Genomic DNA, 13,611 nt, shown 5'->3' on the forward strand with positions numbered 1-13,611 from the left:
AATGATCAAGTATGACACATAGAATGGATCTGCTATCCCCGTTTAAATAAAAAATGTTCATTTCAGTAGACCTTTAAACAGTAAACAATCGTATAATCAGGCAGTCACGCCCACTCATAGTACACGCTAATTTATTTGCCGTCTAGCGCGTGGTATTTTAAATCCTGCCCTAGGACTAAAACACTATCAGTGAAGCATAAGAAACAAGACATGCAAAATCAGGGGTTTCTAACAGTATGTCTATTTATTTTGTTTAATTTGAAAAAAAAAACTTGGTCAAAAGTAGGGCTGCAACTAACGATTAATTTGATAATCGATTAATCTGTTGATTATTACTTCGATTAATCGATTAATAATCGGATAAAAGAGACAAACTACATTTCTATCCTTTCCAGTATTTTATTGAAAAAAAACAGCATACTGGCACCATACTTATTTTGATTGTTTCTCAGCTGTTTGTACATGTTGCAGTTTATAAATAAAGTTTTATTTAAAAAAATAATAATAATAATAATTTTTTTTTTTTTTTTTTTTTTTAAAGCCTCTGCGCAATTTTATTATACACGATACAGAATAAAAAATAGTTTGTTTCTTCATATGACCATTTTAATTTTAACGTAAAAAAATGCTTAATTTCAGCTAAAATAACACACTTTAGTGTGAAATGTACTGATTGATATATTCATGGAGTGCAGGTCTTGGGAATTTAGTTTTTGAGATGCTCTGCAATAACCTTAATAAAAGTGATTTCAAGACAACTTTAAAGATGCACTATCCTTTATACTTTGTATTTTAGTTGCCAAATGTATTGTAATTTTAGTCGACAAAAACGTTGAGGAATTTAATCGACTAAATCAATTTAGATGGCTAAAATAGGACAAAAACTGAAATTAATTTTCGTACAAAGACTGACTAAAAGGAATTTTAAAAAGGGCTGTCAAAAATAACACTGGTTAGCACCCACCTTCTGAGTAAGCTTTGCGTCTGTTACAGTAGAACTTTTCTCTTCCAGCGTTTGCCGCACTGAACTCAAGCCAGTGTGGGTTTCCAGCAGCTTTGCACCGATTCTGTGTACAGGGTCACTCTTTTCTATTGCCTCTTGTACCTGAAGGGCCAAATCAGGCGTACATGTGTCACTAAATAGCACATAAATGCAATAAAAATACTTTCAAATATCAGACTCCTATGTGGAATAAATACAGGTCCTTCACAGATCTTTGGTGTAATGCTACTCAATTGTTTACCTTGACTTGGACTTGTTGTAAAGTCTTTTGAATCTCCTGCAGTTGGCCACCGATCTCGGCTGGCACAGTCTCTGAGTATTTTGTATTTATACGTTCCATGATGCGATGGACCAAAGCCTTCTGGATGCACAACTGGCAATGGATCTCCTGAAAGACGGAAGAGTGTTCGTAGGGTATTTAGGTTCAGTAGAGATTTATCGCAATCTAGGCCACTTGCTGTAAAATCATTCCTGCAGCTGGACGATTGTCACACCTTCAGCTTTGCTGTGTTGCTGCTTGGGTCCATCTCTGACAACAGACTGTCAGCAGCGGTCAACCAAACCCAAACGACCTGCAGCTCCTCCTGCACTTTTTCTTTCTCCTCTAGATCCAGCTTGATGAACGCCAAACCCTCGCGGCTGGTCTGCTTTACACTAAGGAGATACATGTTGCCAGACATTCAACAGGCATAATTTGGAAACACTATTTGTTGGAAGCCTTCATTAATGTCAGGCACGGGTGAAAAAGCACCTTACCTATTGTACCTGGCCTGCATTGCTTGGAGCTGCTGACAGAGTGGAGCGGGCGGAGCCTGTTCCACATTGGCAGGGATACCCAGCAGCCTGGTAATGCGTAACTCAAGGGCAGAAAGAGAGTTGTGTTCACAGTCCAGCCTGTCCTGGTATAGTTCCCAGAACTGCTGCAGATCATGAAGCTCATTGGTAGATGCAATCAACGGGGCAGGCTTAGGGAGCTCCGCCTCCACCTGCTGCAGTAAAGCGGACGCTTTCTCCACCTAAAGTACCAAAGCAGACTCTGAGTGGACAGTTTTAATTCCTTTTAATACATGTGTGAAACCTGTACGGACTTACACTGCAGGTGATGTCACTCCATTCTACAATTATTTGTTTAAGTCTAGGAGTCAGCTGCTGAAAGCAATGGCGGAGTGTTACTATGCGTCTCCATACGGCGGCCATTGAGGTTTCCCGGTGTCCACGGCAGCTCTGCTCCGGACACCAGTCCACCACCTCTTCCAGATGTTTTTGCAGACAATCCAGCTCCTCTTGCAATGCCTACACCAGAGACCCATAAACATGGGTCATAAACATTGCCTTTTTTCTTTCTTCCATTGTTTCAATGTGCGAGAGCCTTTGGTCTGATACGCACCACAACTTTAGCTAACTGTTCACTACAGTCAGCCAGAGAGTTGACCCTCTGAGAGACCACCTGTGCAAGGCTCCCCTCTGTGTTCCTTACACTCAGACTGATGTCTTCATTAAATTTAGTATAATTTCTGTAATTTTCAGCACAGCTGAGACACAGAGTACAGCCATATGAACAAAGATGCAGCCCACATTTTCTGTGTGATTATGCGAATAAATATACTACCTTGTAAGATTCTCCAAATGTAGAAAGCCCTTTGCCTTAAGTGTGGAAATCCTCACCAGGAACTGGCTCAGAATGGCCTCTTTGAGTTGCTCTACCTCCACAAGGGACAAGTAAGGATGCAGGGTCTCTTCCCCTTTCAGCTGGTCAATGTAAGTCTGGATGTTGTCCTCCAGGGAGGCCAACACCTGCTGGGTCACCTCCAACTTTTCACAACAGACTCCAGCTGAGCCAGGAAGGGGTAGCAGAAAGACCTCAGAGTCCCTCAGGAATTTTCGTGTTTGTTTTACAGTAGAGATGTAGTTCTTCAGTGAAATCCTTGCACCAGAGATATTGTCCTACAATATAAACATGGGTTAGCAATGCACAATATTTCAAAGGTAATAACAAAGGTCATTAGATGTGGTTTGATTGAGGACAAAAAGGCAAAGTTGTAAAAGTAAGTTATGTTCTAAAAAAGGCATGTACTGTGACAAACTACAATGATAGTATGGTACAATGACAAACTAGATATACCCATTGGGCTCAATACTCAAGTCACATAGACCAAAATAAAGTTCTTAAGTAGCTACAAACTGCTCTCTATCTTGAAAAATACTTGCCATTTGTGAGTCACATTCATGTAGAACTTCCTTCTTCAAGTGTTCAAGATCTAAAGTGTTGGTTCCTTCCTTGTGTCCTTTGTTCTGCTCTAAAACCTCCAAGGCTCTCATTCTTGACTCAACAGTTTTTTTCAGAAACATTATCCTCTGGTATTCCTTATCAATGGATCTCTCGTTTGGCTCCATCAGTGGGGGTTTTTGGAGCTCCAGGAGAGCCTCTCTGAGCGAGGCTCGTGTGGCTTTTCTCTCTGTGACCAGATCCACTTCTTTCAGTAGACTCCACTCAAAAAGGCTGATATCGTTGAGGGTTTTCTTCTCCAAGATTTTGAAGCTTTCCTCAAGTTGTTGAAGTCTCTGTTGCTCTGAGCTCAGTTGTGAAGGGTATAGGTCAGCCAGGATCACCTGGAGTTCAGATCCAGCCTCGTCACATAGCTTTTTTATCAGCGGGAACTGGAAAATAAGCTTTTGACAGATCTTATACTTCTCTGCCACCTCCCTGCTCTCTTCATTGGTCTGGTTGACCTGTTCCTCAATAGCCTCTTTAATGTCTTCGGCACGTTGCCTCAGGTTGAGGTACCTTTCATGATTTCTGGCCTTCATTTGCAGACTAGTCATTAGGTTGTGAATTGCAGCAGTGCCTGAGTATAGTTCGATTGTCTTTTCTGGTGGAATCCGGGATTGGAGAATGTCAATCTGTGACTTCTGTTCCAAAAGCAATTGATTGAAAGGTTCCAAAACTTGCAGGGATTCTATTGTGATAGGGAACCTGAATTTTCCCAAGTCTACTTGCATTTCCCTCAGGTTTTTTTCAATAGTGGCTAGCTGTTGCTTGTTTGACTCCAAAGATTGCATATGTTCTTCTAGTTCATTTTTGTTAGACTTTTCATAGCTGCTGATCATGTCAATATCTTTTTGTAGGTCTTTAATCTTGTCAAAAAGCTGGCAATTCTCAGTGATGCTAAGCTCAGAGCAAATGTCTTTACTCTTATTTAAAAGGGCATTGCAGAGAGCAGACTGTGTTTTAGCTTCAACAAGCGTTTCTTGGATCTCACTGTAATCAATCTCAGCAGGACACATGCATTCCCCACCTATGCTTTTGGCTGTGACTCTTTGCAGATGAGTCCCAACCCAGGTGTCTAGATCTGCAATCTGTTCAAATTGCTTTTCCCTGATCTGCAGACCGGATTCTGTGTCCTTCATGGCTTTGGATAACTTCTCAGTGATTGACTTTGAACATTCTTTTAGATAGTCCAGCAAAGAATGAACCACAGGTATCTCCTCGGCTGGGTCCAGCTGTGGTAAGTAACCTGCTACCTCTTTTACCTGTATTTTTAGTTGACTGTGTTTGATTGTGACCTCAGACTGCAGCCTTTTCAGATCCCTGAGTTGCTGGTGAACCGCCTCAGGGTGCAGAGGTACCGTCTTTCGCCTGCCATCAAGATCACTCTCAATCTGCTTGGCCCAAGTGAGCCCATCCCTCGCCACTGTCATCACTTGCTCCATTATAGGATTACTGCTTTTCTGAATTTGAGAGGACATCCACTCTTCTGATAGACAAACTTGGTCTTTGACATTCAGCAGACCTTTGTTTATCTCTGCGGTTTCTTTTGGCCATAAACTTAGGAGTAGTGACTCCGACCTTTCTTTCAAATGGAGATATTTCACGTTAGCAGCTTTAACCTCGGCATGTGCCATCAAAAACTGCTGCGCCTTCTTGTGATCCCACTGGCATACTTGGCTACTCGGATATTTGGCTTCAAGTTCTTCACCGATTGATTCTAAATGTCCCCGCAGATATGACAACTCCAGCAAAAGGCTGCTGGCCTTTTGGGACTGAATATCAGTATGATGCAAGGCCTTCTCTAGAACTGTCTCCAGGTCTCTCCATTCATGATGTAGAGTCTGAAGCTGAGTTTTTGCAGTTGCTTGATTAGAGCAACTAAGAAGGGGATACAGCTTTGTGTGGATGCCAAGTAACTTCCCAAGGACACTCCTGTTTTCTTCTATATCTCTCTTAATGGAGTTCAGCTGGTCGGCCTTCTTGTGGCTACTCTCTGCCAGGGAACTGAAAGAAAACGAGAGAGTTCAAAAGACAGTTTGAACAAACACACTGTCTGGAATAGTTTACGTATGAATGGAAACCACTTGATGAACTCACTTTCTTACAACATCCAGTTCAGTTGCCAGTCTTTCTAATGTAGTCTTGGTTTCTTGAGTAATTTGACAGAAGTTATGCACCAGCTGCAGATGGGCTTCTTTGCTCTCGACAACAGCAGCTGCATCCTGAGCAACAGCTCTCCACTGGTCCTCCACGAACTCTAAAGTGTCTGAGTTCTCAGCAGGTACATCTCTCTGCTGGCACAGCAGAGATACTTGATCCTGGGCCATGTCTTGACATTCCTGTACACAGAAAGGGGAATAAAGGGTTTATCACTTAAGTTTAACCTATGGTAATTCATGTAGCCTATTTGAAGTCTTACCTGAGCCTCCTTAACCTGCTGCATCATAACTGTTGGCTGGAGCTCTGGGGAGTGACTCTTGCAGCTTAGGAGTTTTAACACTAACCTACACCGGCGATCATCAAGGTCACTGCTGGAGGTCATTAGTTCTGCTAGAGGATTCTCACACGCTTCAACCTTTTAATAATGGAGGACATTTTAATTAGATCAATGATGAAACTTTCATGTGTCAGTATCTTTGGTCTTTTAAATAAAGTGTGGTGGTAAATACCAATTAGCTCGAAATGAGATCTATATGAGTAATATTTAAGAGCACATCATCTTTCAAGAATAAAACAAAAAGAGGGAAGAATAAAATATGCGTACCTCCTTTAGAAGTCCTGCGTCTGTGACCATCTTTATCTCTGAGAAGATGTCCGTCAATGGAGAATTTTCTAGTGCATCAACATTTAAATTCTCAGAGATCGCTTCATTTGGCTCGGAGTTACTTGTTGGAGTGTCTGTGTGGGTAATATTTTGTGGCCCAAATCTGACCACCTTTCCAATGTCATTTTGAGCTGTACAACTTACTGGATTATCAACTTGTTCCGCTGTTTGAGTATCAGATACAGTATCCAAATCAGAGTGTAAAGGAGGTTCAGCAAATTCTGAAACTTCTGCCTCTGTCATTTTAATTAATGATATGATGGGCTGAATATCACTGGATGATTCATGTGGTGACGCCATCTCTTGTCCGACACCTATTTGGAGTTCTTCCTGTCCAAGGGATTCAGCACATAGTTGTGACTGATCTTTATCTTGGATTAATTCAACATAGTCTTTGTTGTTTCCACTCTCTAGTGGCTGAACTGGCTCAAAAGCAACAGAAATAGCTTTAATTGCTTCACTTTGAACCTCGTCGTCATGTCTTTTGCGGCTTACTTCTTGCTTTTCCACTGGTGACATTTCTGTTGGGGGTTTGTCTTTGTCCCCCTCATGAGTCTTGTTTTTTGAAGCCATTTCAACTTCAGTACTTGAAGACGTTCGGGCCTGGACCTCTTGGGTGCTTCCTCCAGTGTCTGTCTCTGCTTGACATGACTTTTCTTCTGAATCAACATTGGGGAGCTGAGCAGAATGACTTTCAATCACAATTTGTTGGATTTTTGGTAACTCCTCAAGTGCTGTCTTAGGTAGACTCTTGTCTGACGTGTCTTTGTTTTCTGCCAGTCTTTCACACTGAATATTACTTTGAACAATTTCATTTGTTGGTCCTGTTTCTAGTGTGTTTTCCTGTTCCTCTTGACATGCTGTTACATCTACCTTTAAAACATGCACTTCAGGTCCAATGTGAATTGTCAAGGCAGTATCTTGCATTCTATTTGCAGATATGGCGGCTGTTTGTTCCACGGTTTCAATATATGTTTCCTGGCTGGTTTCCGAAGGTTCCACCTGACTGTCAGTCTGGCATTTCTTTTCCATGGCCGGGTCAAATAATATGATTTCTATCAATTCAGTTTTATTTGGCTGAAGTTTTGTTAAAACCACAGAGCTGGATTGACCAGACTCACTTTGGATCACTTGCTGTTCAGCACTGCTCATAACAGAGAGCTGCCCATCCTCTACCTGACTCTGTATATTTACCTCTAACATGTCTACACCAGCCCTTCCTTGGATACTTTCTAATAATACAGACGGGTTTTCCAAGCTTGTGGTGGCATCATCATTACTAATCTGTACCTGTACATTATTATCTTTCACTTCTTCAGGTATTTCCCTTGTTTCCAACAGTTCCAACTCAATAACAGTTTGCATTGCAGTCATGGTTTGATCGATTAAGATCATTTCTGTAAACGCCTCACCAGTACGTGCAAAGGGAGGAAGTATAGTGCCATCATTTTCAGCTGCATTTGCATGCAACTCAGAAGTGTTCTCATCTGACTTGGTCTCTGTTTTAACATCAGCGGTAGCTATATCCTTGTTCTTCACTTCTAATCCAACAGTGTCTTCTGGCAGGCTCTTGATAGCGTCGTGCATGTCATCTGTTGAAGCCTTTAAACCCTTTACCTTTCTTTTTGGCGGCGAGAGCTTTCTATCTTCCAAAACAGCCGCATCCGGTTTACTCTTTACCAGCAGTTCAACTGAAGACTTCACCTCACTTTCAGGGCCTTGTCTTGAATCTCCAGTCTTGGTCTCAAAACCTTCACTGACATCAGTAACTGGCTCTTTGGAAACATCATGATTTTTGGACTTTCTCCTAGTTGGCAATTTGGGAGTTTCTGATGAAACCTTCCCACTTTTTTGTTTTCTTTTTGGTGGTGAGATCTTTCCTACAACATTATCTTTGGTTTTGCTTGCTTTTACTAGTGTGTCGACTTGTTCACCCTCCTCAGGCTGAAAACATGTATCTTTATCAACCACTGAATTTGAATCATCAAAATGTTTTGCTTGTCTTTCAATTGGCAAGTCACTGATATTGTTCTCAGATGGCTCTACGGAATCAGAAGACTTCTGTTCAGGCTCTGCCTCATTTTTCAGTTTACTTTCCTCAAACACAGTAGTCTCAGCATTTCCTGTATTAGAGCAAGGTCTGTGACTATCAGATTTTTCTTCCATCTTTTTAGGAAGTCCTGGAAAAGCTGTTGATCTCTTTGAATTTCTTTTGGATGGTGAGATTTTTCTTTCATCTTCAGGAGAAGCCTCAAGTGTTGTTGTTACTGCATGTGCTTCTGAAGTGTTTTTTCCACTTTCATAGTCTTGATTTACTTTGTCATCATCTGTATCACCAACAGCATAGACTGGCAAAGGAGTAACGGCTTCTTCCCTTTTGACGCTAGACTCAAATGACGTTTGTGTCGGCACTATCATTTCTTTGGATGGAAGTTTGGGTGAAAGTTTCCGATCCGTTGACTTTCTCGTGAGTGGTGATATCTTTCCTTCCTCCGCAATACCTTTAGGGATTTCTGTGACAACTTGTGAAACCGAGAACGTTTTTCTTGAGTCCAGTTCCATCTCATCTTTCTTTGAAGGTATACCATGTTCTATTATAGCCGCCTCAATGATTCCTGTGACCAGTTGAGCTACTGCAGAAGCTTCCTCACTTTCATAGTCTTTTGTTGCTTTGTGGATGTTTGAATCGTTGCAGACACTAAGTTCTTGGTCTTCTACAAGCTTTTCTTCTTTTGGTTCTAGGTAAAATTTGTCTTCTGTCAAAATATGCTCCTCTCTTTTAGGCAGCTCTGGAGAAATCTTTGACTTTCTTTTGGATGGTGAGATCTTTCCTTCTTCCGCAATGCCTTCAGGGATTCCTCTGATAACTTGTGAAGCTGAGGAAGTTTTTGTACATCCCAGTTCTGTCTGATCCTCCTTCGAAGGTAAAGCAATGTCTTTCATAGCTGCCTCAATTATCCCTGTGACAAATTGGGCTACAACAGAAGCTTCCCCACTTTCAGAGTCTTTTCCTGCTTTGTTGAGGTTTGAATCGTCACAAACATTAGGTTTTTTGACATCTACAAGTTTTTCCTGTTTTGGTTCCAGATAGAAATCTTTGTTCGTCAAAATGTGCTCCTCTCTTTTAGGCAGCTCTGGAGAAATCTTTGAACTCTTTAAAATTGTTTTGGGTGGTGGGATCTTTTCTTCCTCCCCAATAATAACTTCAGGGATTCCTGTGAAAACTTTTGAAGTTGAATAGGTGTTTGTACTTTCCAGTTCTATCTGAACGTTGTTTGAAGGTAAACCAATGTCTTTCATAGCTGCTTCAATGATTCCTGTGACAAGTTGGGCTACGACAGAAGCTTCCCCACTTTTAGAGTCTTCGGTTGCTTTCTGAAGGTTTGAATCGTCACAAACGCCAAGTTCTTCAACTCCTACAAGTTTTTTCTCTTTCGGTTTCAGATAGAATTCTTCTTTTGTCACAATTTGCTCTTTTGTTTTAGGCTGCCCTTGAGAAACCTTAGAACTCTTTGACTTTCTTTTGGGTGGTGAGATCTTTCCTGCCTTGGCAATATCAACCTCGGGGGTGCCTGTGACAGCTTGTGAAGCTGAGGACGTTTTAGTATGTTCCAGTTCTATCTGATCCTTCTTTGAAGGTAAAGCAATGTCTTTCATAGCTGCCTCAATAATTCCTGTGACGAGTTGAGCTACTGCAGAAGCTTCCCCACTTTCAGAGTCTTTTCTTGCTTTGTCGAGGTTTGAATCATTACAGACACCAAGTTCTCTGTCTTCTAGAAGCGTTGACTTTCTATTGGATGTGATCTTTGCTTCCACAAAAGCTGCATCGGATATGTTTGTACTTTCTTCTGTAGGTGAAGGTTCCTTACTTTTCAAGCATTGGCTTTTTTCTGTAGAACTGACAGAAACTAACTCTAGAGTTGTGGCACCATGAAGCTTTTCTGTTCCTTCTTTAGCCTGTGGTACATCATTGGTATAAGGAGTCGCTGCAGATGTTGTCTTTCTTTCATCCATCACCATAGCTTCATCTTGCCCCCTCACTGAAGTCTTTTTAGATTCATGTTCAGTTTTCTTGGTTTCCACATGAACTATTTCCCCTGTCGAAAGACGATCCAGGGATACTTGCTTGGTCTTTGACTTCTTTCTTGTTGGAATTTCTTTGTTTTTTCCTGAATCAGTATCATCAGTTTGCTCACTGGACCTCGATGAAACTGACAAGTCATCCTGATCCAGTCCTGATGTGTCAGTTGAGGGAATGTCTTGTTGGAATCCATCTTGAGACTTTTTCCTAATGGACTTTTTGTTCTTCCGTGGAGGTGCCACCAAAGATGTCTTTTTCTCTTCAGAATGGACATCAATATCCATAGGCTGATCATCCGTTTTTTGGTCACTCCTTTTCATAAGTTCCTATGACAAAAATATATCTATTGAACCTGAGATTCTATTAAAATTATCCAATAACTACGTTTTTGTGTGTGAATATTTTAGATACGTACCTTTAAGTTGTGACAGAGAGACATCTGGAGTGTCCCTGCTTGTCTGAGTGTTTCTGAACTGTCTTTTGAAAGTTTGTCAAACACATCCTGCTTTAAACAGTCACTCAGAAATTGATGATGAGAAAGTGCCTCCTGAAGAATAGCCTGCATCTTTTCCCCTTCATCTGCTGCCTCCTGATACCAGGATAAAGAATATGTCTTTAATGATTTCCATTAGGTTACTGAGCAAGTTCTAATTGAACACGGGGTTCTCATTTAAGCATTAATGCTAACAGCTGTTCACTACAATCATTACCGGAATAAAACATACATAGAAAGATCCAAACCTGCACAGTTGCAATGGATTCCGAAGGCTTGTTGTGGTTGTGGGTCCATTCCTGCAGTGCTTGGATTGAATTCGTCAAACAGCGAGCAGCATTTGTTGAGCAACTTTGTTGATGCTCCCTCAGCCTGGTCTGCAAACTGAAGGAGTCATAAAGAAAACATTCATGGACCCAAATGTCACCAGTACGTGTCACTAGGGAAGATGTCGCAATTAAGTGGAACCTGCTTAAATTGGTCCTGTTTATAGTCATTAAATGAAAGGCCTACTGAAACCCACTACCACCGGCCACGCAGTCTGATAGTTTATATATCAATGATGAAATCTTAACATTGCAACACATGCCAATACGGCCGGGTTAACTTACAAAGTGCAATTTTAAATTTCCCGGGAAACTTCCGCTTGAAAACGTCTATGTATGATGACGTATGCGCGTGACGTCACGACGGCAACGGGAGTATTCGGACCCAATGTGTCACCATACAAACTGCTCTGTTTTCATCGAAAAATTCCACAGTATTCTGGACATCTGTGTTGGTGAATCTTTTGCAATTTCTTTAATGGACAATGGAGACTGCAAAGAAGAAAGTTGTAGGTGCGATCGGTGTATTATCGGCGGACTACAGCAACACAACCAGGAGGTTGTGTTGTGTTTGAGCTGGATAGCAGACGCGCTACCGTGAGTACAGCTTTGGCTTCCAAACATTTGATCGCTTACCCGTACGTGCGTGTCGCTATGTGCATGTCACGTGCGTAACTTTGGGGAAATATATTTTTCTTGCCGACTCTGATGGCGGCTGGGGTGTCGTCGAAAGCTACAACGCCCGCCGCCGCTCCGTAGCTAAGTTAGCTTCAATTGTTAAGCTTCGCCAAGCTGGAAATTATTAACCGTGTAGTTACATGTCCATGGTTTAATAGTATTGTTGATCTTCTGTCTATCCTTCTAGTCAGGGTATTTTTTAATTTTGTTTCTATCTGCATTTGAGCCTGATGCTATCACGTTAGCTCAGTAGCTAAAGAGCTTCGCCGATGTATTGTCGTGGAGATAAAAGTCACTGTGAATATCCATTTTGCGTTCTCGACTCATTTTCAAGAGGATATAGTATCCAAGGTGGTTTAAAATGCAAATCCGTGATCCACAATACACAAAGGAGAGAGTGTGGAATCCAATGAACCCTTGTACTTAAGTTACGGTCAGAGCGAAAAAAGATACGTCCTGCACTGCACTCTAGTCCTTCACTTTCACGTTCCTCATCCACGAATCTTTCATCCTCGCTCAAATTAATGGGGTAATCGTCGCTTTCTCGGTCCGAATCTCTCTCGCTCCATTGTAAACAACGGGGAATTGTGAGGAATCCTTCCTCCTGTGACGTCACGCTACTTCCGGTACAGGCAAGGCTTTTTTTTATCAGCGACCAAAAGTTGCAAACTTTATCGTCGTTGTTCTGTAGGTCGTTCCAGAACTTGGGAGCAGCAGCGGCGAAAGCTCTGTCACCTCTAAGCTTCAGCCTTGTGTCAGGGATTGTTAGTAGCAGCTGATCGGCTGATCTTAGGGATCGGGTGGGGCAGTAAGGCTGAAGGAGGTCGGAGAGATATGTTGGCACGAGGTTGTTTAGACATTTAAAAACAAATAAAAGGAGTTTAAAGTTGATTTGGTGACGCACAGGGAGCCAGTGAAGGGACGCTAACATAGGGGTGATGTGCTCACGTCTGCGGGTCTGTGTTAGCAGACGAGCAGCAGAGTTCTGCACGAGCTGCAGGCGGGCGAGGGAGGCCTGGCTAATGCCTACATACATATAATGAACATTATCATATCATTTATTCAGGAAGTATAAATAACCATAAATGAAGATAGAATATGATCTACCACAACACGTAAGCGTGCTTGTTCTATTTTTAAACAAACATAACAATCTGAAGTTGTCTTTATTTTTAACTTATCATGCCATGATTTTACCAATCAGGCCCACTTGAGAATAAATGTTCCTCCATGCAGCCCCTGAGTTAAAATGATTTTGATACCCCTGCTCCAGATGGGCATTTTTTATATTTTTTGACGCTCACTTAACACTCCAAATTTTTTTCCTGTTTAAATCGTTTATCTGAGTGTTCTAGCCTTCCTCTCTGAGCTGAAATTAGATATTTTTATTTGTGGGGCTCCTCATTACATGTACATAGAAATGCCATAGATTTTGCCCGTATTTGTCTGATCGTTGACGATGTGCAAAATCTACTGAATCCAACAGAAAATGATTTTAACTATAAAAATATTATTCAAAGACAGCAATAGATTTAGTATAGACTATCAAATAAAAACAGACAAATTTGGAAAATAAATCAATTCACAAATTAAGGAAAAGTCTATCATCCAAAACTCTCCTTATGTTTCTGGTGAAAATCCCAAGAAAATGTCGAGGCAATAGGTACGTTCGGTTTTGGTTACCTCAAAAAGGAAAAATAAACGGGTTCCACTGAACATTAGATCATCATATGATAAGACAGACAATACCTGATTTATGTCAACAAAACTATTCTCCACACTACCTGTCATGTTGTTGGCGCAGAGAGTCGACGCTGGTGGTTATTTCTATTGGCAGCTCATTGGCAGAACGGACTTCCTCCTGCAGCTGATCAACTTTCCCGTGGATTTCCTCGAGCGACTTTTTACAATTCTGCCACAGGGATAGGGCATTATTT

General features: G+C 41.4%; 1 protein-coding gene across 1 annotated transcript in view; it reads right to left on the minus strand.

Annotated features, from left to right (window-relative positions):
- The window catches only part of syne2b (spectrin repeat containing, nuclear envelope 2b), a 219,839-nt gene that overhangs the window by 114,350 nt on the left and 91,878 nt on the right, over nucleotides 1-13,611 (minus strand). Inside the window, exons 53-66 of the mRNA XM_062034542.1 lie at nucleotides 13,459-13,586; nucleotides 10,919-11,054; nucleotides 10,593-10,766; nucleotides 6,037-10,503; nucleotides 5,692-5,847; nucleotides 5,370-5,611; nucleotides 3,212-5,276; nucleotides 2,613-2,947; nucleotides 2,391-2,535; nucleotides 2,096-2,296; nucleotides 1,760-2,019; nucleotides 1,498-1,657; nucleotides 1,245-1,391; nucleotides 965-1,105 (exon numbers count right to left, since the gene is read on the minus strand). Coding sequence (XP_061890526.1) covers nucleotides 965-1,105; nucleotides 1,245-1,391; nucleotides 1,498-1,657; nucleotides 1,760-2,019; nucleotides 2,096-2,296; nucleotides 2,391-2,535; nucleotides 2,613-2,947; nucleotides 3,212-5,276; nucleotides 5,370-5,611; nucleotides 5,692-5,847; nucleotides 6,037-10,503; nucleotides 10,593-10,766; nucleotides 10,919-11,054; nucleotides 13,459-13,586 — 8,757 coding nt within the window. The remainder of the gene's footprint in view (nucleotides 1-964; nucleotides 1,106-1,244; nucleotides 1,392-1,497; nucleotides 1,658-1,759; nucleotides 2,020-2,095; nucleotides 2,297-2,390; nucleotides 2,536-2,612; nucleotides 2,948-3,211; nucleotides 5,277-5,369; nucleotides 5,612-5,691; nucleotides 5,848-6,036; nucleotides 10,504-10,592; nucleotides 10,767-10,918; nucleotides 11,055-13,458; nucleotides 13,587-13,611) is intronic.

The sequence above is a fragment of the Entelurus aequoreus genome, linkage group LG23 (genome assembly GCF_033978785.1).
Source record: "Entelurus aequoreus isolate RoL-2023_Sb linkage group LG23, RoL_Eaeq_v1.1, whole genome shotgun sequence".
NCBI lineage: Eukaryota > Metazoa > Chordata > Actinopteri > Syngnathiformes > Syngnathidae > Entelurus > Entelurus aequoreus.